This window comes from Trichosurus vulpecula, chromosome 4 (assembly GCF_011100635.1).
Source record: "Trichosurus vulpecula isolate mTriVul1 chromosome 4, mTriVul1.pri, whole genome shotgun sequence".
NCBI classification, from domain to species: Eukaryota; Metazoa; Chordata; class Mammalia; order Diprotodontia; family Phalangeridae; genus Trichosurus; species Trichosurus vulpecula.
In genome coordinates this window covers 241,025,897-241,051,755 of record NC_050576.1, presented here as the reverse complement: position 1 = coordinate 241,051,755, position 25,859 = coordinate 241,025,897, and the positions used below count along the sequence as shown (strand labels likewise).

The 25,859-nt window shown below is 37.7% G+C and overlaps 1 protein-coding gene across 1 annotated transcript in view; it reads left to right on the top strand.

Annotated features, from left to right (window-relative positions):
- ZBBX (zinc finger B-box domain containing) overlaps window positions 1-25,859 on the top strand; it is a 114,855-nt gene that overhangs the window by 46,018 nt on the left and 42,978 nt on the right. The window contains exons 7-13 of the mRNA XM_036756074.1: window positions 10,377-10,532; window positions 13,249-13,429; window positions 16,195-16,315; window positions 19,665-19,801; window positions 20,812-20,909; window positions 21,844-21,923; window positions 24,042-24,205. Coding sequence (XP_036611969.1) covers window positions 10,377-10,532; window positions 13,249-13,429; window positions 16,195-16,315; window positions 19,665-19,801; window positions 20,812-20,909; window positions 21,844-21,923; window positions 24,042-24,205 — 937 coding nt within the window. The remainder of the gene's footprint in view (window positions 1-10,376; window positions 10,533-13,248; window positions 13,430-16,194; window positions 16,316-19,664; window positions 19,802-20,811; window positions 20,910-21,843; window positions 21,924-24,041; window positions 24,206-25,859) is intronic.

The window sequence follows — 25,859 nt, the reverse complement described above, 5'->3', positions numbered from 1 at the left end:
CAAGATGGAGGGTGTTGTTGTTTGTGGAACAACCAGTGTCCTTGGATCAAAGAGTAAATCTTGAGGAGTAAGATATAAAAAGATTGGAAAGGTATGAGGGGGTGAGGTTTCATATACCTTGAGTGCCAAACCGATCATTTTGTATTTGCTCCTGGAGGCAACAGGGAGCCACTGGGGTGTATTGAGTGGAGGAGGGTGACATGATCAGACCTGCATTTCAGGAAAATCACCTCCTGGCCAAATGTAGGATGAACTGGAGTGTGGAGAGACTCGAGGCAAGCAGACTTGCCAGCAGCTCGTGCACTGGTCCAGGCTGGAAGTGATGAGGGTCTGCACTAGAGTGGGGGCAGGGTCAGAGGAGAGAAGGGGACCTATTGAGGAGATGTTGCAAAGGTGAAATTGACAGGCCTTCGCAATAACTTGAATATGGGGCTGAGAGATGATGAGTCCTGGATGACCCCGGTCTGTAAGCCTGATTGCCTGGGACAGTGATGTTGCTCTCTGCAGTACAGGGAAGGTAGGAGTCATAGGAGAGGGAAGAGTTTAGAGGGAAAGATAATGAATTCTGTTTTCAATATGTTGAGTTTGAGGTGTCTACTGGACATCCAGTTCAGAATGTCTAAAAAGCACTTGGAGATGTGAGATTGAAGGAAAGGTAGATTACTCAGGGGTCATGAAACAACAACAACAACAACTACTACTACTACTACTACTACTACTACTACTACTACCACCACCACCAACACCACCACTATTACCACTGCTGCTACTACTATTAATATTAGTACTTTTATCTTGTTCCGATTTTTTTCATGGAATTCAGATAGAAAAGGTTCAAGGATAAGTCACTGTCCTGCTCTTTATCTCTATGTTTAATGTTCTGGAGACTATTATGGAAGTGGCTAAAAGGACTGCTTTTTGTAAATGAATCAGAGCATTTGGTATGTCAGCTAATTTTCTGTGGACTCACAGCAGTCATCTTTATGACGTGTCCAGTGGCAACTGACCAGTTTCCTTTGCCTCTCGTGCTATTCCCACATGGTTTTCATTTTTTTTTCCACTTGGTCTCTGTCTTTCAAAAGCTTTTCCTTCCATGTAGTTTGGAGATTGAATGGTTGATGTTTTTGTTGTTCAGTTGTATCAGACTCTTTGTGACCCCATTTGTGGTTTTCTTGGTAAAGATACTGAAGTGATTTGCCATTTTCTTCTTTAGCTCATTTCACAGATGATGAAACTGAGGGAAAGAGTGTTAAGTGACCTCCTCAAAATCACATAGCTACTGTGTTAGGCCAGATTTGAACACAGAAAGATGATCTTCCTGACTCCAGGCCTGGCTGTCTATCCACTGTGCTACTTAAGTAGTTGATGTGGTTGTGTCTAATAAAATCTTTTAAAATTTGTTATGTCTCAAACTCTGGCCTGGGGGGTCATATAGAACAGTCTCATTTGTACTGATGACCAGATTCCAGTGCAGCTTAGTCCTTGTCCTTCTTAAGATTAGGGTTTGCATTTGCAACATGGAGATTAGTCATAGGTTAGTTAATGACAGTGACCTTTTCATGCATTATTAGCCATTCTTTCTTCTCTTTTTAGGTGTCTTGTAGATGTCAAATTTTTACAGTCTTTAGTGTTAATGTTGCACAGTTTCCATTGCTTCATCACAAAATCCACATTGACAAAGAAATAAGGTCTTCTTGAAGTTAACTTTCCTATAAGTAACGTAGGTAAATCATAAACTTTTCCTTTTCTATAAACCAAAATCCATAATTCAGCCCCTTAATCAGTTCTTTGTTGATGTTTTGTTGGTAGAATTCAAGTGAACGTCATGAGTGGTTCACCTTTATGTTCTACAATTAGTAGCTTTTCATACTGATGATAATTAAAAACATTTAAGTACTTACTATATGCAAAATATAATGCTAGGTCATAGACATCTCAATAGAAAAAAAAAAAGCAAGACAGTCTTTGGCCTTTAGGAGCTCATATTTTGATAGAAGACACTCCTATCAAATAGATAGAAGAAGTTTCCCCCGCAAGCCATATGGAAAGGCTATGTTGGTCCTCAGGGTATTCTACAGAGTAGATGGCAAGGTATGTTCATTTATGTCACTTCTGTTGATAGACACCATGTTTGTTTCTGACATTAAACTAGAGTACAGAAGACTTCGGGGAGATGACTTTCATTTCTGGGTCTTCAGGAGCCGGGGCTGCCCAGAAGGCAGGTGGAAGCTTCGGTACCTGTAGACAGTTGCCAGGTGGCTTCTCCATGGGAGTGGCTCTTCTGGATGATGGCTGCAGAGACTGGGCTGGAAGTAGGGTCAGTGGTTGTTGAGGTCCTCTGCCCCAACACCCAACTTGGTGGGGTCTGTTACCCCCCCCCCCCCCAACCCCAAGACCCAGGCCTTTGCCTAGCAAAGGGCCTGATCTCATGGACAATGAATGGGGCAAGAGCCGAAGGTGGTGAGTGACTCCGTTTATTGTTTCAGCAAGCAGTATTTTTATATCTTTGGTTACGTAGGCATTAGGGCTGCCCTGGTTCCGCCTACTCTCCTCCCCTTCTCTTCCAGCGCTAACTGCAAGTTCCCTGCAGACAGGCAGTCCAGGCAAAGAACCGAAAGTTCCATGTGCTCTGGCAAGCCCAGACAGAGAGCCAGAAGTGCCATGTGGTCAAGCAGGTCCGGGCGAAGACCTGGAATTGCTATGGAGGCAACAAAGGCAAGACCCCTCCTCCTGGCTCCACCCATATCTCAGAGCCCTGAGTTTACCTCAGCAGGCCCTGGGCGTGGAAGTCCAAGGAGGGCAGGGCTCGGCTCTAACTCGCCCCATAACAAGTGGTCTGGGCGGAACTACTGTTTCTGGGACACTTTGATGCAGGATCCTCAGCTGTCTCTACCTAGGTCTGAAGGGAGCTTGCAATGGCAGCACTTTGACCTGCCTAAGAACATGCTACCTCTTGTGGCTCCATTGGGATTTCTTCCTGCTTTAGCCAGGCTGGTTTGCCTGTCCTGACAGCGCCAGTTGGTATCATTGGTGGAAAGGATGCTGGACCCCTGCTCCACAAAGGCTCCTCTTCTTGATGAAGTACTTCGTCTTGTTCCCATATATTTTTATTTTTTTATACTAGCATTTTGTATTTCAAAACCTTTTGGTTTGGGCAGCTTGGTGATTATGAATATTTGGTGTGTCTTCATCTGTTTAAATATTGCTTTAAGTTTATGTTATGTTATAAATGTTATAGATGATAATTATAGGCCACAGTTTGGTAGGTGACAACATACTGCCACCAGATCAGTTTATAATTTCAGTTCCCAAGGCCATTTGGAGATCTTCATTTGTTGTTTGTCTGTCTAGGAAACATATCTAACCTCCAATGTATCATTCTAATCTAGACTCTTGTTTGACCACCTCTTGGATCCACCAACATCTATTTTACTGTGGCAACAGTTTGAGTTAAGACTAGTATTGCATAGGTGTTAATTGCTTTAAATGTGTTCTTCCCGTTAAGCTTTGACTTCAGGATGCCAGGCAGTCCTTGATAGCTTTATGTTTGATGTGTTTTTTCCTGGAGAAGACCAAGGTATTTGTGAGTATTGTTTTCATCCATTGGTTCAAATTAACTTCCAGATTCAGGCTCAAAGATTTCAGTCTCTATTCTTGATGCACTTTAAAAATTTTTTTTCTTTTCGAGTACAAATAATATTTTGATATTACTGAAGAAAGTTTCCATTAGACGAACTGTATAATGTTCTTCTCAGTAGAGCCATACAACTTATGTCATTAAAATACATCAAATACTTAATATGGTATTTTGGTATGACCAAGTTCTATAACTTGAAAGCCATATTCGGTTCTATTCAGGAGAATTTGAAGTTAGGTAGAACCATAAGGAGCTTAAGTTGTCACTCCGGCAGATGACACATTTAATATAAATTGTTATTCGTGTTATGATTTTGGTGACCCTTTTCTCCCAATATGAAATCTGAATTAGTTATCCCATCATATATCTAATTATTGTCTTTATGCAGATGATTTCTAGATCTCTATCTAAGCCAACGCTTACCTCTCTCCTAAGCTCTCTTCTAGCAACACTAGCTGTGCTTTAGGCACGTTGAACTGGACGTCTCTTAGGCTTCTCACACTCAGTATCTCCAAAACAGAACTTGTCATCTTTCTACCCAAACCTTCCCCCTTTCAGAACTTCTCTGTTACTATGCATGGCACCTCCATCTTTTAAGTCACCCATGCTTGCAACTTTGGTGTCACTCTTGACTCCTCTTTACACATTTCTAGTCTGCAACCAAGTCTTGTAGCTTCTACATTCATAAAACATCTCATCTATTTCCCCTTGTCTTCAATCTTACAGTCACCAACCTGGGCAAGCACTTATTACCTCATGCCTTGACTATTACACTGGCCTTCTGGTTGGAATCCCCACCTCAGGTGTCTCCTTGCTCTGATCCATTCTCCATTCAGCTATCAAAGTGAAGTCAGATCCTGTCACTTCCTCATCCCCAACTCAGTATGCTTCAGTTGCTCCCTGTTCCATATTTATTACAAAATCCTCTCTGGCTCTTAAAGGCCTTTACCACCCAACCTTTTCCTACCTTTCCCATCTTCTTAAATTTCACTCTCTTGCCTATACTCTGGGATCCAGTGACACTGGCTTGTTTGTTGTTCCTTGGATCACCCTTCTCTTGCCTCTGAACGTTTTTACTGACTCACTCTCTTACCTGAAACACTCTCCCCCTTTATCTCAACCTCCTGGTTTCCTTCAGAAGTCAGCTCAAATCTCACCTTTTGCAGACCTCCCCTCTTCTCATGCCTCTCCTCCGAGATTAACTTCCATCTACACACACACTCTCTCTCTGTACATAGTTGTCCTGCAGCTTGTCTTCCCTGTTTGAATGAGAGCTCCTCGAGGCAGAGACCATGTTTTTCATTTTCTTTTTGTCCACAGTGCTCAGCACAATACCTGGAGCAGAGTGGCACTTAAGTGTTTTCTGACTGGCAAGCATTAAGTAGACATCAGTTAACATGTGGCCATCCAGTACTGTAGTGTTCTCATGATGTTTGGATTTATTGTAAAATATTTTCTGTGCGTAACTTGGTTATGAATGCTTAAGGCAAATACTGAGATAATTAATAAAGATAGTACAAACATTATGGAGATTCCAGATTTTTTGTTCACTAATCATCAAATCAATTATGAATCACTCTTTTACCTACTTGGGCCTTTTTTGTATATTGCATCATATACCACTGCGAAGTAGAGTCAAGAAAACCTGATTTATCTGTGTGATCCGGGGCAAGTCATTTTAACTTCTGTCTGCCTCAGTTTCCTTATCTTAAAATGGGCCTGAAATAGCATTTATCTCCTGGGGTTGTTGTGAAGATCAAATGAGATAATAGTTGCAAATTTCTTAGCCCACTGACACATAGTAAGCACTATATAAATGTTAGTCATCATTATTATTACTGTTAATTATTATTTTGACTTGTTACTTTCCAGTTTTGAAGAGAAGTCCAAGGTTCAGTTACCTCTTTTAACCTAACTGGTCATTCGTTATGTTAAAGGTGTGTAAGCTTTCTGTCATGTTTGATGCATCCTACATTTTTGTAATTACATTTTGTGACCAAATAGATGATCAAGCATTTTTCCCATTCTTCTTGTCTGGGTGGTCCTTCTTCTAATTTCTTTGCTTCTCAAGCTTCTATCATGGAGCTTTTGATTGTTATTGAGATGTTTATTTTGTCCTTTCTGCTGCCTTGACTCTTTATGTTGCTTTAAACTTTGGACTTTCATTTTCCATTTTTGATTAAGCATTTTAGACATTTCTCACGTAGTTCAGTGTTTTGAATTTCCTTCTGCATTTTGCGTTTTTGCTGTCGTGAATAAGTGACAGATGGAGTTCAAGCTTTTAATGAGCATCGCAGTTAGATGATGATGTAATCTTCATTGCTTTTCCACTGATCTTCAACAACTGTGACAAGCTGCTTTTGCCATAGTAGGATTTGGTAGCTTTCCTTAGGAATATTCCCACATAGCATCACCTTTCCTCCTAACTGTAGCAGCAGCTACAACGTATGCTGTTGAATGCAGTTTCTGGAATGTTTTTATATTTTCTCTGAAGTACTGCTGGATGAATACACTTGTTTATAATGTTTATAGCAAATTCTAGCCTTTTAAAAATGTCCTTGTTTTGTATAAATGGTCTATTAGTTGGATTCATGCTGTGCCACTCAAAAAGGATTCCATTCTAAGTAGGTCCGTCTCCCTTTCAAAATCATTCAAGACATCTGCATTATTTTTGATATCTGTTTCATTATTCAATAGCACTTCTGGAGTTGGTATTACATGTATTATTCCAGTACCTTCAGCTATAAATAACTTTGATTTCTGCTCTTATTTGTTCTAATTTGTGCTATGGAAGGTAGTCATTCTTATTATTCTCCTGCATTACATTGTTGTATAACTTAGAGCTAAGGATATCATTGAGAAAAATAAAAATGGCATCCTGGCTTATAACTGGAACAGACCCTTCCCAGTTTTGTTATAATGTAGCACTGATGCATAATAAAAGCATATGCAATTTCAGACAGTCTATTTCATGTTCACCCAGGGTTTGTCTGCTTGAGTGGTCAGTGCCCTATGTATTGAAGGATTACTGCCTCATGAGATATTAGTATTTTTGATTTGTTCTACTATACCAAGACATGATGTAATGCTATTTCTTCCTCTATTCTCCGGGGCCAACCTTATCATTATGATAGTTCTGGGTAGGGCCAGCATGCAACTGTGTGCCACCCCATCCAGCTCTTTGATTCTTAAAAGCGGCTAAATAACATTGGATGGGGTGCTAACCTGATCCTATAGGAGCACTAGCACCCAATTGGTTGGCATTTTAGACTTCCTGCCAGACCTTATCAGTTACTGGAGTCATCACAGGGCACATCGGCTCCTGTTTCTTTGAGAGAATCCTGGAGGAATATGTGAATTTCCTGCCTCTGAATATTAGATATCCAGATTTATTCAAAATCTGATATTTTTGTAGTTATAAATCCTGCTTTGTATAGGATGCTCACGAGGAGCCCTTAAAACATATGGTGTCAGCCAAGTTTTATAGGACTAGTTTTGCTCATTCTGCTCTAAGAACCTTATTTTAGGTGGATGGGTTTCTACTACATTATTCTTGGTTCCAGCAATGGAGTTTTGGTCTCTTCTGTGTGCTTATCAAGCACTGACCTTTCTGGCATTGTTAGGTCAGTTTCCTGCAGAGACATGTGCTTCTTCCTGTACTATGTTGTCCTGCCGTCTGAGGAGTAAAATAGATGGGTCTTTGACATGTCGTATGACTCACATGAACTAGGAATATTTGAGCTTTAGCAATAATGGCTCTTGGCAGTTTTTGCATTGAAAGTTACCATCTCTCATATCTTTCATTGAAAATAAGAGTGTCAATTTATTGTCTTAATATAGTATAGTGATACATTTTGTTTTTATATCAGAGCATTTCCCACCATTTCCTCTAGATTCAACCCCCTTTCATGAATAAGCAAAGCAGTTAAGGAAAAATATTAAATAAAATATATATTTCATTGTATATACTATTTTGCGCCCATGTTTTTTCTCCACTCTACTGTGAGAAAGGAGGTATGTTCCATTGCTTGTCTTAGAAGTGTAATTTATTAAGCATTCAGAATTAAAATACTCATTAATCCTGTTGGGAAAATTTTAGCCCACAGACAAATAAATAATTGTTGCTCATCCAAATAAGAACAAACTTTATCAAATTACTTTGCAATTAGAACATAGCATTAGCAACTTCTTTCAGTAAATCATGTATCTCACAATGAAGCAGAAAAGACCCATACAGAAATGAGCTGGTGTGAGGTTTATGAGAGGGAGAAGACACACACCACCCCCCCCCCCCACACACACACATTGGGTGCAGAAGTTGAGGCTGCAGCCTATAGTCAAGGTGCTGTTGAGGGAAGAACAGCAATAAAGACACATTCATTGGCTCTTACTAGGCTGCTCTGACATGACTGGCTGTGCTGCTAGAAAAAGTCAGTGTATTTTGGAACTGCTAAGCTTATAATGGCCTGGTGGAGGTGGGGAAAAAGGGTTGTGAAGTTTAAGGGGAGGATGGTTTGGAGAAGAGCACCTTGTTAACTCTTTTCTGAACTAGAGAGTGAGGAAAAAAAAGAAATAAAAACCCATAACTTAAATTTCCAAAACACAAATTACCAGCAAAAGAGAGAGAATGAGGGAGAAAAGCCTGTCCTACTCCAAAAAAAGTCTGCTTCTGCATGTTTGTGTGTGATTGTGTGTTTGCGAGTGCGTGTGTTTGGGTGTGTGTGTGTATGTGTGTATGTGTATGTGTGTATGTATATGTGTGTGTGTGTGTGTGTGTGTGTGTGTGTGTGTGTGTGTGTGTGTGTGTGTTTGTGAATTTCAAATGTCAGGTACCTCTTTGTCATCTCCTGCTCTCCCATACTGGAGAAACAGATATAATTTAAACACTTTTCCACTAACTATAGACATCACACAAACACACATATAAATGTTTTTTGCTCTAGAGAGGCCTTAGCTTATCTCTTTATACTTCGTTTTAGCCATGCAGCCATTTCTTTCTTTCCTAAATATTACTACTGCTACAAGCCAGAATTTATGTAATATATCAAAATTCTCAAAGTGTTTTTACATTTGATACTCACAAGCATTCTATGAGGTAAATACTATTATTATCCCCATTTTACTAATGAGGAAACTGAGACTGAGGGATTTAATGCCTGAGGTAGGATTCAAACTCTGGTCTTTCTGATGGGAAATCCAGTGCTTTCACCCCATGCCACCCTTGGGGGCACTTACCTTTTTTTTTTTTTTAAAGGATCAGCCTTGTTTTCTTCAGAAAGAGAGGGGGAATGTCTATGGTGACCTTTTGTAGATTGTGTTCTGGTAATTATTGCCCCTGCAGAGTTGTTTTCTGGGCCTATATTCTTCTTATGGTGTTTTAGTCTTAGTTAAAATATAATTGCAGTATTTTCAATTCCTGTGGCATATTTTCATTCCATGTGTGGTCTATCTATAATAGTAGTGTCTGTGGTCAAGCAGGGCTTTGCACTGTTACCAGGGCATCAGTATGTCTTTCATAAGCATCCTATCAAAGCAGGCTGCCAATAACTCTGAGGTAAGATTTCTTGGCAGTTTCCTACATTAAAATATTCCACTGAAGTTGGATGTTTTTTCCTATGTAAATATTGAATTCCTTCGAGCTGTGCTAAGTGCTGTGGGTCTAATAGATGCTTAATAAATATGTTGATTGACTGAATGAATGAATAAATGAACTTTTACTACTCACATATATTGTGGCTAAAAATTGGCTAATGCCAGCATCAAAGAAAAATCAGCAATTCCTGAATTATCCTTCTGTTCACATGTCAATTGGAAGTTCAACTTTTTGAAAAGGAAGTTAATTTAAATCAATACCTATGCCTTGATTAATGATATTACTATATGAAAATATTGGTTGAATTTGTTTTCATTGTGTGAAATACATGCAAGATTTGTAATATTTGCATGTATTTGTCAATATTTGCAGGAAATTTAAACAGTATTTAATTTCAATGGATGCTAGAGCCCTATAATCAGCCATACACTCTTAATTGAAGAAAGAATTAGCACTGATATATTTTTCACTGAGTCTGGTTGAATTGAATTCTTGAGTTGAATAAATTTGCTAACTTTTTCCTCTGATGCAGATAAGTATTAGCTACTAATTGGATTCTGTAGGATACACAGATTATACACATATCAGAGTTTTAGCCTCAAATATATTAGTACAAGGTAATGTCTTAATATAATAAAAGGATTTATGTATGTGCTCCCTTTCTTGAATCAGATTTCAGCCTTCTCCCTCACCTCCTGTCACCACACACACCCCGGAATATAGACTCAGACACTTTAATGAATTTTTGTGACTCCAAATTAAATCATCACCTACATTTGGCCAATTGGCTATTTGCTGGTGAACAGCTATAACTGGAGATTGGCTGTTGCTTGGGTGACAGATATATTCTCCATTGTTTACTTTGTACTCAAAGCCCTTCTAGTGTGGAAATACTTGTCAGATATTGTGAGCCACTAGTTTTAGGCCTGTTGAAAGCCTGCTTTATATCTATAACAAGAGGAGGTGTCAGGGTAGGACTTTCATGGTAGGGGTATGCATATAGTGAACTGAAATTCACATTTCTGTGCATGTATGTTCAAACAAAGCTCAAAATCAAGCAGCCAACGTATTGTAGTCACAAAGTAATATATATATTTAGAACTTATACTTTTGACTTTATAGTCATATATTGCTCTTCTTTCATAGACGAGAGCCCAAGTTTTATCCAGATTGGATATTGCCCATCGATTTTTAAAGGAAATTTATCCTGATGAATCTCAAGAGGTGCAGAATTTGAAAAAAGAGATTAATAATAATGGAAATGCCTCAAAAACTCAGTCCCTGCAAATCAGTGACTCTGAGGTAAGGGGAAAGAAAACAAGCTCAAACTTTGTGTTATGTAAACTATAATTCACATTCACCTAAATATCTATGATTATTTTGGAGCTATTTTATTGCATTAAAATTTAGCATTTGTTTTTTAAGGAGCAAATTTGCCCTCATTTGTGACATAAGACTAAGTACAACAAAAAAAAAGAGAGTCCCAGACCAGCTATGCTTCACCTCCTGACCTTTGACCCTATGCCTCGTTTGTCTTCCTCCCCTTCTCCTGTAATCCCCTTCTCCCTGTATTATGAAGGCAGAATTTATGATTTCAAAGAGAATCATATATATGTCTGAAAGGTTTGGAACCGCAGGATATAAGGAATTCTCTAGGTAGAAGGCAGAAGAATTAAAGCATGTATTTAAGCTCCAGAGTAACAGGCCCATGAACCAGCATCCCCATTTTGATATTTTGATCAAAAGCTTCCAGGCCCAATAAGTCCGCCTCACAAGAGTAACCAGGAGGCCACAGAGAAGCATGATGGTATAAAGCAAAATCATATACATGTTTCCCCGCTATGGTAAGAAGATTACCCACTGGCCTCAAGTCCTTCCTCAGCACTCCTTGGTCCACACGTGGGTCAGCTCTGCTACCGGCAGCTCCTGCTTCAGCTTCGGCTGTAGCTGTCTGTGGCTCCAACAGAAAAGGGGATCTTCAAGCTGTCTCCTCTCCTCTTATAGAGTTTTTGACATCATCAAGCATCATCTGAATGACCAGAGCCCAGGCTCTGGTGATTGGTTCTTGAGTTGGCCCCTCCCCTTAGGACCCTGGGAGGCTCACATCCACTATTAGGTTAACACCCAATAGGGCGTGGCTCTGGAGTTAACACCTCCCCTTAGCCAGCCCCATGAATCGTCACAAAGAGGCGGACTTAAACCGGCACGGTCTAAAAGCCTCTGCTGTCCCAGACATGTAAACTAGGCCCTCCCTGGAGTTAGCCCAGCACCCAGCAAGGCTCAATGAGATAAACTGAGTTACTCAAAGAAAACAAAGGCCATTTTGCCTACCGACACATTCCCCTTGGTGAGTTCTTCCCAGAACCTTCCTTTTGAGAAGAGGTTCAGACCAACCATACTTTATTTTCTAGACTTTGCCATCATGCCCTGAACTGATAACTCACTTCCCAGCTGGGAGGTTTATGTTTTATGTATTGTTTTCCCCTAATAGAATGTAACTCCTTGAGGGTAAGAACTGCCTTTCATTTTGCCTGTATTTATATCCCCAACCCTTAGCACAGAACGCAGCACACAATCAGCACTTAATAAGTACTTATTATGTAACTCTTTGCCCTTCTCTCCCTGGCCCCAAGAAATGCCACTGAACAGTAGACTTTTTGTTGGAGACTTTCTATGCTCCATGTTAGTTTGGAGGAATGAGAAGTGGGGTTTGGATCCCATCTCTTCTGTTGCCAGTGCCTCTATGTGTGTGTATTTATACAAATGCATGCATGCACGCATACACACACACACACATACACACATACATACACACACACATTGTCACACTAAAAGAATGTATGTTCTGAAGAGGCTGATATTTAAAATTTTTATTGTCTCCTCATCACCTAGCACAGTGGCAGGCGGATAGTAGGTGCTTAATAAGTTCATGCTTAGTGGTTGAATGATTTATTCACAGGTATATAATAATTGGAAAATTTTGCAATGAAAATGTGATTTTTTTTCTTTCAGGATAACAATTTAGGATTGTTAAAAGTGTAATGTAGTTTCTCAAATGCAAAATGGACCATTCTCTTCCTACTCTTTGTTTTTGGCCCTGTCTCATTATATATTCACAGTTTTTATTCAACATGTTTGCATCGATGAACCAATTGAATGGCTCTCTCTTCTACAGAATTTTGCTATAGAAGGCTCAAAGACCTATAATAAACATACAAAAGTTTGGATTATATTTCTTATACTTGTGTTCTTCCCATAGTATAAGCCCACATAGTACTGGATGACATTTTAGTATCTATCTCTCAGTTTAGCCTGATCAAAAAATGGGTTTCCCCAATTAATTGAAATAATGAGAAAGTATAATTATAATAGTTATATGCAATAATTAACTGTTTAAAGTCACATAGTATCCCTATAATTATGGAACTAGAAAACTGAGGAGAATGAATTAAATGATGGATGCACAGGCCCAGTAAGAATGTGTTCCTCTGTCTACAATGTACAGTGCTGAGATTTGACGGCTATATAATGTATTTGACTGCTGTAGAAAGCCATGCTGAATAATTCAGCCCCCAGTAAAGAATTATTATTATTATTTTTTTACTTGAATTATCCAGTTTGATCAGCTACAGTGATTTCTTTCACTGCGATTGTAAAATGTCTCCTTTGTTTTGCTCTTAATGTATGCAGAGGCAAAGTCTTTATATATATTTAGTGAATCTGTTAACACCTTTGTCACTGAACTTTAAGTTGTGTGCAGAGCAACAGATCAGGTTGCTTCATTTTATCTAGTATAGTCTTTCCTACGTTCACAAACTCTGATTTGAATGTTCACAATACTGAATTACTGGAAAGTATAGAAAAAGGCAAGTTTTTAATAAAAATTTCAGCATGAGGGTCATAGTTTGCAGCTAATGAATATGGAATTTAATTTTGAGAGGTTATGATATGATACCTAAGATGTTCAAATCATAAAACTTTGCATAACATCTTTGATTAATACTTGAAATTGAATTAGGTCAATTCTACACCATCAAAAAATGCTGAATCGACAAATCAGACTGGGGGGCTTCTGCTTCAAGGTTCATTTGATGAGGAGGAGTCTGCTAGATCATTTCAAGAAATTTTAACTCAGTGGAGAGATGACAATCATGTAAACAAAGAGAAACATATCCAAAAGAATGCTGAAGCTTCCCCAGGTAGAGATGGATTTTCACAAATTCATTTAAAAAAGTATGCTTATATGTATGTGCTTTTTTTTTTTTTAAGAAAGTGTGGTTATTTTAATTTCTAATTAGAACACTATTTTGTGGATTGTTACTTATTCATTTTCACAAATTCCACCCTATCTCAAATATGTTGGAAAGAGAAACAAATAAACATGAAATATCTAGATGGTACAGTGAGTTAGAGTGCTAGACCTGGAGTCAGAAGAACATGGATTCAAACACAGTCTCAGACATTTATTTGTTGTGTGACTATGGGCAAGACATTTAACCTCTTCCTGCTGCCACTTCTTCATCTATAAAATGGGGACAATAATAGGACCTACCTTCCGGGGTTGTTAGGAGGGTAAAATATTTGTAAAGTGAATTGTAAAACTTCAAGTGCTGTGTTATTATAGAGTGCTTTTGTTTTTCCAGCATCATGTGCACCATTTTTGTTTCCCTCTTTTTAGAAGCCTTTAGTGGCTACCAATTAAGTATCAGTCAAATTTCTGATCGTGAATTTTATTGATTTGTACCTTTTAAAATCATTGCTTTCCTACTCTATTCTGTTCTGGCCAAAGCATCCTGTTTACCATCTCCATATCTGATTTTTTTTTATTTTTCTGTCCTTAATGCATTCTAGATGTCACTTACGGTTTGTTGACACTGCCTCCAAATCTTTTTCTCTACACCAGACCTCCTAAAGACATAACCATTTCCTGAAGAAGCCCAAGACATCAGCTGAATACTGTCAACTTGGGGATTATGCCTTAATCACTCTTATAGCTGAAGAGTAATGCTATGGGTGTGGGCATTACAATTACGCTAGAAAGTTGTTACTGGCTGGATTTCTATATACTTCTCATTGTCCATGGTGCTTTTGGGTTTCTTTCATTTATGGTTTATGTTTTACATTTGTATTTTTTTCTTTCCTATTGGGGCACAATCATTTAAAGGGTAGAGTCTAGAACAGAGATTCCCAAATTTATTTAGCTTGCTGCCCTCTTAAAAAATTACCCAGTGCCTCTCTGGAAATCTACTTTCTTTAACTCTTTAACATTTTTTTTCAAAATTTGCATCATTTAAAAAAAATAAAATATTTTGTAAAAAAAAAGACACATCTTAAATTTAATGATTTATTGTAAATTTGTATTTTTTCTGCATTGAAATTTTGATGATGAAATATCACATCGTGTAACCATATAGTATAGTATAGTATTGTAAAAAAAGTCATTGCACACATATATTCCTTCCCATGCATGCTGGTCTTCCTGATAAGGCATGATATGTTCACCTGCCAACACTTGCTTATTAAGACTTGTAGGTGGACTTGACTACTGATGGGTTATAACATGTATTTTGTGTTTATTTAAAAATAATGGAATCACTATGCCTTTAACTCTGTTATACAACAGATGAAACATATATGAACAGATTTTTCAAAATTTTCGTATCCTCTCTTCTTATGCTTCCACTGCCTTTTTATTTTAATTCGATGCCCACCCCCCAATTGCACCCAAGGCTACTACTGCCCCACCAGATGTTTCAGTGCCTCATAGGGATGGTATTGCCCACTTTGGGAACCTGTGTCTTAGAAGAAATAGAATAATTAAGAGTGTGACCATGAGCGTTAGTCCTTTAATCTCTCTAAACTTCAGTTTCATCATCTGTCAGATGGGGTTAATAATACTTTCTATGTTTACTTCAGAGTTTTTTATGAGGATCAGCTAAGATCATAGCTATGCAAATATCAGTTCTTAATGCTCTTCTTTCACGATTATCAATCTTGTCTCTTTGAGATGTTTGCTTATGATTAAGTAGCCAATAATTTTTAAATAGATTGATGAATACTTCTTAACATCCAAAAATGTGATTTTGCCCCTATTGACAATAAATGAGTTTTGATGGTAAAACCTAGTTTTTTTTATAGACATGTAAGGCATTTAGCTGAGAGCCTGGCACATGTGAATGCTATATAAATGTTAGCTATTACTATTATTGTTATTATTATTATTAACTGTTAATTTTTTTAGGTGATTAGGCAGGGCAATTGGCATTAAGTGACTTGCCCAAGGTAACACACCTTGTAAGTGTGTTAAATGTCTGAGGCTGGATTTGAACTCAGGTCCTCCTGACTCCAGGGCCGGTGCTCTACTCACTGTGCCACCTGGCTGCCCATTAACTGTTAATTCTGATACCAAAAATTATAGTGAAAAAGTGCCTAGATTTGTGAAATCATCAATGCATTAGATTAAAGTGAAAGTTTTTCTGTTAATAATATCTGAGCATAAGCTTGGAGAATATCCTAAAGACATAAATTCCAGCAGGCAGTTGTCTTCTGCAGGTGTCTTTGTTGAATATTTCTTCACACCATGCCCAAGAATATTAATGTTTTATAGCTGATGGATGGGCAGTACATCTATTTAATTTATTTTTCTACTTCAGAGTAATCAGTTTGCTCAAAAAGGCAAGCATAGGAATTGTTATATGGTTGCAAGTCAAGAAATAATTGAAGAAAATAATATATGCATTTCAAACTTAAAGATTTTGTTTATTTCACTTTGCAAATCAAATTTGGATTTGGATTCTAAAAATTTCATATATTCAGTAGACTCTTTTGTGATTCTTTTAAAGTCTAAGCCTATTGATCACAGAGACAGACAAAGTGAATACATTCTCTTTGAATTGAGCAGCATTTGATGAGTTGTGGTAATTAATAAATTGATTTTGAATGATAGATGAACAATTTTTTTTAGAGCAAACAGAAGCATCTGAGGTACAGACAAATCTTAAAATTTGGAGAGAACCACTTCGAATCGAATTTAAGGATGACAGCCTGACTTACATGGAAAGATTATGGCTTAAGAAGCATAGAAGGTATTTACTCAATTTATACAATATTAATAAGCAACACAAAAGCTATTAACATTCTATACTTGTATAAAGTACCTCTCTACAGCTAATTTATCTATTCTCTTCATAATTGAATAATAATTTGAAGGCAAGATTGAATCACCATGAAACTTCTGTTTTTCTGCTGAGAACTCTAATTCCATTTGTTAATATGACAGGTCATTATTTTTGGACCCAATGTTAGAGATAAAATTTTTATGTAGAAAAAAAGACAAATCTGACGTAAAAGGTCAGAAAACCAGTAAGTTAGAAATAGGCTAAAGTTTCATTCACTTGAATGAAAATTTGAATGAAACTTGGCTATTTCAACCAAGGGTTTTTTTTAAACCTCAATTTCATACTTAGTGTTTAAAATTTTAAACCCAAGAAATGTTAGGACCATTTAAATCATATTGTATTACATTACATTTTCCATTTAACTCTGCATTGGTATATGGTGCTGAGAGACATGAACTCAAAAACAAAATATTTCTGAGAATAACGTCAGCTCAAACTTTTAGTCATCCTGGTCCCCGTTCCTTTCTGTATTGTTACAGGTCTCTGTAGCTATAGCCTTGGGTAGATCAGCCAGGCCTATCAATTTGACCAAAAGTTAGACCTAGAATCATGCTTGAAATGTTTCTGGTTTTGAGCATGGAGGTAGAACTAGACAAACTCCTTAGGCACAGCCTTAACAACAACTCATCTTTTCCCAACATATAAAGGGCAATGCTTTTGGACATTTTAATTACAGTTGTAAGACATCTTTGAGTTTAGATGGGCCATCTATCTACTCACAGATTGTCAAGCAGCTTCTGTTTGAATACTTCCAGGGATGGGGAGTTCACAGCCTTGCAGAGCATTTCATTGTATTGTGAATTCTTCATAAATTTCAAAGATCTTCCTCCTGCTATCTGAATCCCTGAAACTTTCACCCATTGATTATTATGCCATCTTCTGGTGCTATATAGAATAATTATAATAATAATTTCAAAAGCTACAGTTCCATGTATTATATTATTGGTCAAATGATTTTTCTCAAATACATCATAAAAGTGCAGAAGTGATTCGTGGTATGAATTATCATTCATAATGGAAAGCAAAACAAAATAAAACTTAGGGCTAGGAATGTGAAGGACCTTTGTCTTCATTCTGGTTATGTCACTTGACAGCCTTGCAACCTCAAGATTATGCCATATGAGGAGTCACCCAAAGTCATCTCAGACTTTAGTTAGAACATTCTGTGGTCTCAGATCTTTTTTTTTCCTTGTTTCCAAATACTAACATTTAAATAGAATTTCCCTATTAGGATTCAGCTGGCTCAAAGCAAATGTAATAATACCTAGGTAAAGGCCAGTGTTTCAGTCATTCTATAATGATTATTAGATTTTTTAATAGAAAAAAAAGCTATCTTATGGTCCTAGACTCTACCTGCGCTGTGGTTAGGTGCGTCAAAAATGTGTGCTATTGGTAAGAATGGTGAGAGCTCAGTAGACCTTGTTTTTACCATTAGAGAAATAGTTCAAAGTAAGCTCAGAATCTAGTGACAAATGTCTCCCTCTCTCTTTAATATGTTTATCACATGTACATGTGCATACTTTTACATACATGTGCTTTTGTTTTCATATCATTTCACTATCTAGCATTAAAGACCAGTGATTTAGTAATAAGTTCCCAGTCAGACGTTACATAACATTACTTCTCAGAGACGAAGACTTCTTGTCCTATATCAGTGTTGAGTGGGTTTCAGTCATGGTGCAGATCAGCGTCTCAGAGTTAGACAGAACCTCAGAGGCCATACAATGTAGCCGGTGTCTCCCTGAGAACCCCCTTTACAAATCCTCTATACAAAAGTGCTCACGCGGTTGCTTTTATTTTCTCCTTCAAGTGCACTGGTGGAGGGCAGTCTGCTCTCTCCTGAGGCCTTCTGTTCTTGTTATTATTGTTCACTTGTTTATTCACGTCTGACTCTTCACGCCAGTTCTGTCTGTGTGGTTTTCTTGGCAAAGATATTGGAGTGTTTTGCCATTTCCTTCTCCACTGGGTTAAGGCAAACAGGGATAAGGGACTTGCCCAGGGTCACAAAGCTAGTAAATGTCTGAGGTCGGATTTGAATAAAGGTCTTCCTGACTCCAGGCCCAGGTCTCTATCCACTGTGCCACCTAGCTGCCTCCTTCAATTCTGAGATAGTTTATAATTCTCTGCAAGTTCCACCTCTCGTTCCTTGGTGCGTTGGGAGTGGGGTGGGGGAGAGTACAAGTTTAGTCCCTGGCCCATCAAAGATCTTTCATATTCTCAAAGACAGCTATCATGCATGGCCTTTTCAAATCTTCTTTTTCAAGCTAAACATCCCATGCTCATTCAGTGACTCTTTACCTTGTTTTCCCTCCTCTGAATGCATTCCATATTCTTAATGTCCTCCTTTAAAAATTAGCCAGAACCGAACGCAGTATTCTGGATCTGGAAGTGTTGTGGTCAGGGCAGAGCACAAGGAGTCTCTCACCCTCCTTGTGGAGCACATGAGGGCTCCAAAAGGTGCTGAAGATTGCACTACGGACTTCCGTTGAGCTTGTAGTTCTTGGGATTAGTTGTTGCCAATAATTTTAAAAGCAGCTGTATTTTGTAGTCACTCTTTCCTGCAGACTTAGGCTTCTTCCTATTATGGGAATCGTAGGAATGGAGGAGAGATTATAGGAGATTGATTGTCAGTCACAAATCATAGGGTATTGTCTGTTCTTGGCTCCTGATCATCAGCTTGATTTGGCACAAGCTATTTAGCATTTGTCTGCCTCAGTTTATAAATTTGCTAAAGTGAAGGACTTAGACTACATGATTTGTAGGCCTTCTGGCCTGGTGGCCTAAAATTATATGACTGTGAGAAAACCTGTCACATTCTTATCATGGAAACCCCAAGCCAGATGCAGATGTTTCTGATTTTTCAGTGAATCTAAATGCTGCCTGCGAAATTCTCGTTTGTCTAAACTTGTCAAGATGAAAATTTTAGTGGCACGGCACAATGAGTGCCGTGTCTGAAGAACAGGCCCAGTGGACCTCCTACTTACTTATAAATTCAGCCAATTTCTTGCAGGGCATATCTGTAAAGAAATTATAGTTTTTTAATATTAAAATTGTTATTCAGTGCAGAAGCATCTTGTGAACTTTAACAATTTGTCAATAGTTTGATGTGGTCTTAGATGACCATATTCTTCTATCTAACTAGGCATAATTGCTCTTCTTTGTAATATATTGTGAAATAAATAAGTCAAGATTGCTTATAGGAAAGTGGTTTTTTTTTATCACTTTTTAAGACTTTCATTGCTCTTTTGTTTCATAGGACCCCTCTTCATTGTGCAAGGAACATGTCACTGGAGAAAGAGCTAAGTCCATCTGTACCCGTTAGTGAACTATCTACTCCTTTAGCAGCTTCTATTGAAGACATGACACTAAGTGAAAAAGATGATAGTATTGAAGGTGAACTGAAATTTGATAGCATATTGATAACATATGATTTTAATTTTAATGCATTAAGCCTCTGTCGGAGACATTTGATTTTTCTTGGATATAGATTACCCTCAGTTAGAATGGCCAGTCAGAGATTACCAGGTCTGTCAAACATGATGTCTTTCTTTTTTTTAAAAAAAGGTCCTTAATTTTTTTATGGGATAAAAAAAACCCTCTTGTATTAATTAAAGTGCAGTTTTAAAAAGTAAGGATGAGAGACAGGAACTGTACCTATGATTTTACTGTCCTAGGGAGCTCTTGAGTGAAGAGGCTTCCACCAATATGGGTTGGAATCTTCTCGTTGTCTTATCTGAGTTGTCTAGAGCACTGATGTTGATCTCAGATAGAAATGGGGACCACCAACCCATACATAAGAATCCCCATGGGCAGCATATTGACTATTTTAAAAGTATTATATATGTTTTATTGAATTTATTTTATTAAGTATTTTCCAATTCTATTTGAATCCATTTGGGCCACATGTGCTCATGGCAGCATGTTTGGTCCCTCTGGTCTATTGCACTCAGAGGTTAAATGATTTTCTCAGGGTCACACAGCCCATCTGCAGCAGAGGCTGAACGTCTAGCTGTGATTTCTTGATTTCAAGACCAGCTCTCTCTCTGCTACATCAGATTTTCAAACTTAAAATTATTTCACTTCTGTCATGGGCTTTTGCGAGAAGGAACAAATGATCTTGCATTAATTCAATATTTTGATTATGTGCTAAAATTTGTATTTCACTTGTGAGCTTTTGTGAGAACCAGAGTCTCTTACTTTCATGAAAAAATGGTTTTAATTGTATCATTAAAATTTATATTTCACTTGTGGAAACTGACAGCCCTTTATACCCTCATGGGAATGTAAAGGAGAATACCATCTTTGTGCCAATGATTATACTATTTTTAAGAAAATAAATCAACAGGTAAGAAATGTTCTTTGATGAGTGATGCTTTTTTCTTGTTTTACTTCCACTTTACTAGTGGAAGAGCTGAAAGAAAGTTATCCAGATCCTTTCCTACAACAACAACCTGAATTAGAGAGCCCTGAGTCATCTGTGCGTATAGTGGAACTCGATGATGTGAGTGTCTCATGAAGAATGACATTACTTCTCCGTAAATAGTAATACATAACACAGTATAGAAACTCATTTTTGAGAATTAAAAATTAGAAGTCATTAAGGAGGAAAGGTAGAACTGATGGAATTTAATGTACTTATAGAACAAAAATCCAGTTGATGCATTTCCAGAGAATAGAAGGACAAATTTGCCAGCTGAACTGAGGCTCAGCTTTTCAGGAGTATGAAGGCTCATTTGCAGATACAGTTGATTTAGTATTAGTGCTATAGCACGTATGTAGAAAAGCAAATTCTTATTATAAATTCATTTTATTCTACCTTAGAATTGGCAGTTATTTATGATGGTATAATATGGACCCCTCACCCAGTGTTACACAAGGGATGTGCTCTTGAAAAATTACGTATAAATTGATTTTTTAAAAGAAATAATTTTTAAAATTTTGGTAAGCTTTGCTGTGTTCAGTGACAGCATTCTTTCTGCCTTGAATATCTATTACTAGTAAGTCCTGGAAAATTTTCACTAGAGTGGAGAAAATACATTTTAAACTATATATTTAATGACTTTATCCACCTCCCTCTGTAGGTGTCTCGCTGTTCTGCCATAGTATACACCCAGTTTTGAAAGCCATTTGATGACTTGTGATCTGTATAGATTTTCTTCTGGTTTTCTTTGCCTCATTTTGTCATTTGATTTTTATTGAATAGGATATATGTATTGATATTTTTTTATGGGAAGGAAGCCAGAATATTCAGTTAGTAAGGAACTTAAATTCATATTTGGTTCATGTAGAATGATGATACATTTTACAACTCCCAAGATTCAGAATTCCTGGGGTCAGTATTGGGATGAAAACGAAATCTGTATAACCACCAAGTTAACTGCTTTATGATGAGCATATTGCATTATATTGATATTTCACAACTTATTTTTGATAAGAAATATGAAGAGGAACCTGGAGAATCAGGGGATTTTGTGCCTTACAAAGTTGAATTGGCTGACACTGATAGTCAAGAAAGGTAAGAGGTCATCGATAAGACAGATTGATTTCAGCATTAGTATCTATTCCCTTTGTTTTCACTCCACATGCACTTCCCAGATATACCATCCACCCCACAGAACAGTCAAGATGAGCTGCCTTTAGTGACTTTGTCAGCTCATCACTCAGCATCCCCTACCTGGTACTGCTCACCTCTCTATGGTGGAGGGGTATGGGAATCATCATTTGTTCTCTGGGACTAAAATCACATCTGGCTTCTCATTTGTGTCTCTAAGTGTCATTTTCATTTCCCATGTTGCTTCCAAGATTTCTTAGAATCCCTCATATTCATTACTGCTTTGGCATGTTACTATTCCATTGCTTTCACATGCCATAATTTGGTCATCCATTTCCAATCAATGGGCACCCACTTTGTGTCTAAGTTTCTTTTAAGTTGGTATGATTTAGTTGCTTAAAGAAGAAAGTACTTTAAAATTGTAATTATCAGTCTCTCTGGTGGTAAATGCATGCTGACTAAATAGTTCAACTGAATTTTGCCAAATATTTTATTTAAGCTGTGTTTAAATTTGCATGTGACTTATTGCTGATTTGTCATCATCATCACCAGTGATTTTCATATGTTATCTCACTTAACCCTCGCAAACCCTGTGATGCAGGGGCTAGTATTGTGCTCATTTGATAGACTGAGAGGTTCAATCATCTGCACACAATGACATGGGGAGTGAGGGTGTGAGGTAGGATTCCAACTCAGGCGTTCCCCAAACAAATCCAGTGCCACCTTCCCTGGAGCACACATCAGAAGGAGAGAACACCTGCAGTGACCTCCTGGAAACTGTGCTGTCGAGGTTTGCTCTGGTTATTATGAACTCTGAATAGTTTTTCTGGACCGATACTCTTCTAATACCGTTTTAATCATGTTGAAGGGATGGTTCCAGTGACATACCGTCATGCCAGAAGAGGTAGGATTTTCACTCACGTCTTCCTGTCTCTACGCCAGTTCTATCCTGCGGCCACCTGGCCACACCACCAACATAGAGTGGTCGGTGAACTGTGCCCCCATCAATACAGCTAAACTGAGCTGATCCCCAAAACTTGATTGAATTGCTACCTTTTTGTCTGGCTCTACAAAGTGATCATCTCAGTTGGGTTTGTTCTTTTTTTCCCCCTTAAGGTTCTGCTGATAGTGACTTTGAAGGCACAGACTGGTTTGTTTTTGTTTTTCTATATGCAGTACCAACACCAGGGGTGTCAGACTTAGGTAGAAATGGGGATCACCAAACTGTGCCTAAGAATCTCTGTGGGACATACATTGACCTAGAAAATTACATATTAATGTTATCTAAGTTCTGGTGTATTTTTACTTATTAAAAAAAAATTCCCAATTCCATTTTAATCTGGGTCAGGGCAAACTTGGGAGTGTTACAGGCCTCAGTGCAGCCTGTGGGCTGCATCTTTGACATCCTTGCCTTATATCGTGCCTGGCACATGGTCAGTGCTTAATGGTCATTTGTTGCGTAAATGGATAGATAGGGAATTGAATGGCAACACCAGCATCATAGTTTTCTAACTGTCTGCTTGTTGATAAAAAACAAAATTAGGTGGTGTTAGAGTAGACAGTAGGAGTGTACTTGTTTCTAAAGAAAACTTTAAAAAAATTACAAGTGAGTTTCTATGCCAATTCACTTATATTCAAAATACTAATTAACATAAATATTTCAATTTCTGAAAATTATATGGTTTTGAGATCTTAAAATGAAAAAAATAATGTAGCTGTGCTTATTGGTAAAGATACACACATTCATGCATACTGATGGTATATGTTGTATGTGTTTTATTGGTAGACTCTAATTTATAAGTGATTAAGTTTTCTGAAAAGTTTTCTTTTTTTTCTTTCTTTTCTTAATTGGGAGAATTGGAATGGGAAGGAGAGAATTTTTTAAAATTAAAAATGTTCCAATTATAAGGGTGAAACAAAACCGAACTCAACCAGAATATTAAGCAGAATGCCTTGCTTTCTAATTATTAAAGCAAATTGAGGTTCTTCTGTGTTTGCTTTGTTAAACTGAGTTCTTTGTTGTTGTTTTTTAATTTCTTTGATTTATTTTTTCCCACTTTTTTTCTTGTTTCTGAACTGAAGTTGGGCAGTTCATCAATATCAGAAGAATGATTTTCACTTTGGAAAAGACTTATCCCTTTCACTGATGAAGGCCATGAGACAGCATGGATATTTAACTAAGGATAAAGACCTGTTTTCTCAATGCAGCAGAATAATCTCTTCAGCCTCCAAAGATACTTTGAAAGGTGTGATTAAAAAAAATCCTCATTATAAATGTTAATATAATTTAAACTAATACTAATTTACATTTGTAAAAACTGTAATATTATAGTTTATTCTGAAATCACAATTACATTTCTATTATAATTCTAATCAATAAGTTGTAAAATAAAGAAATATAGTTTCTAGCTCTGGATTTGTTAAAATAAGAACTAAAGACAAAGAAAGGGGGAAAAAAAAGACAGGTGGAGACTAGGTGCAGTGGAAAGGTTCCTGGCTGTGGAGTCAGAGGACCTGGGTTCAAATCTGCCTCTAAGACTACTTGTGTGGCATGGGAAAAGTAACATAGCCTCTCTAAGCCTCAGTTTCCTCATTTGTAAAATGAAGAGGTTGGAATAGGTTGCCTCTGAGGTCTCATCTACATCTATATCTATATTTGCATAATATTAAAAAATAAATAATAAAAATATAATAGTAAAAAGAAAATGACAAATATGAAATCTTTTAGTAAGTACTTATTTTAACAAATTTCCATTAACTTCAACAATATTTACCTCTGTGAGACAAAGCCACCAAAGAGAGTTTCTCTAAAAGCCATTATTTTCTCTTCCCACATTATGGTCTGAGCCATTCATTAGTGGAGCTTTTGGATCTGGGGTGGGGTACCTGGGCCCTCGGGGCCACATGTGGTCCTTTAGGTCCTCAAGTGTAGCCCTTTGAGTGAATCCAAACTTCACAGAACAAATCCCCTTAATAAAATTAAGCTTAATAAAAGACTCAACGAGCCTTCCATTATCACATGCTGTGCCATTGCAGACTCCAGTCTGCCTCATGCATGCTGCAGACCTCAGAGCCTGGTGAAGGAAATGGCTTTCATCCTCGGATTAGGTCAAGGAATTGATGTGTCACTATCTTTTTAAGTATGGTCATATTTGGATGTCTATACAGGTACTTAGCCCATGGTCATGTTAGATGCTTAATTTCTATGACCTAGTAATTCGTAAGTGAACAGCCCTTGTACAGCATGAAATCAGAGAATTTTTGTATTACATTTACATATGTATATAAATTTATAGCGTACGTGTCCTATACACCTACTTTTGGCCAGGCAAACTGGAGTTCGTTGCTTATAGTAACCTCAGGATTAAGACATTGAATAAAAACAAAGTTGAGGCAGGTCTGTCCCGAGGATGAGAGTTGATTGGTACTACTTGTCCCCAGAGGAGAGCATTAGATGTATTGAGTGGAAGGTGCAAAGTGGGAAATTAAGGCTTCAGGTCAGGAAAAAGAGCTGTCCAAAACTGGGCTGCCCCTGGTAGGAGTGTCTCTGCCCCATACTGACTGTGTATCAGGGGAATTCTTCTTTAGGAACAAGGGGCCATTTCTTCAGGCTTTGAGGGCCCATCTACCCCTGAGTGTTAATGGTGCTTTGAAATCAGTATAAACTCCAAGAGCTTTAGGAATTTGATTTTCCTCAGTAAAGTATCTCTCATGGAGAGATCTCTGTCTGTTATTGATAATATAGATACTTAGGCATCACTTTCCCTCTTTGAATTCAAATTGCAGCTTAATTTGAACAGACCGAGCAGTTCTTTAATATTTAGGTCTAAATGTTTTGCATCTTTGCCAGGCTATGTGGAACCTGTTAGCACAACAAGCAGCCCAAATTTTGTCTGTGAA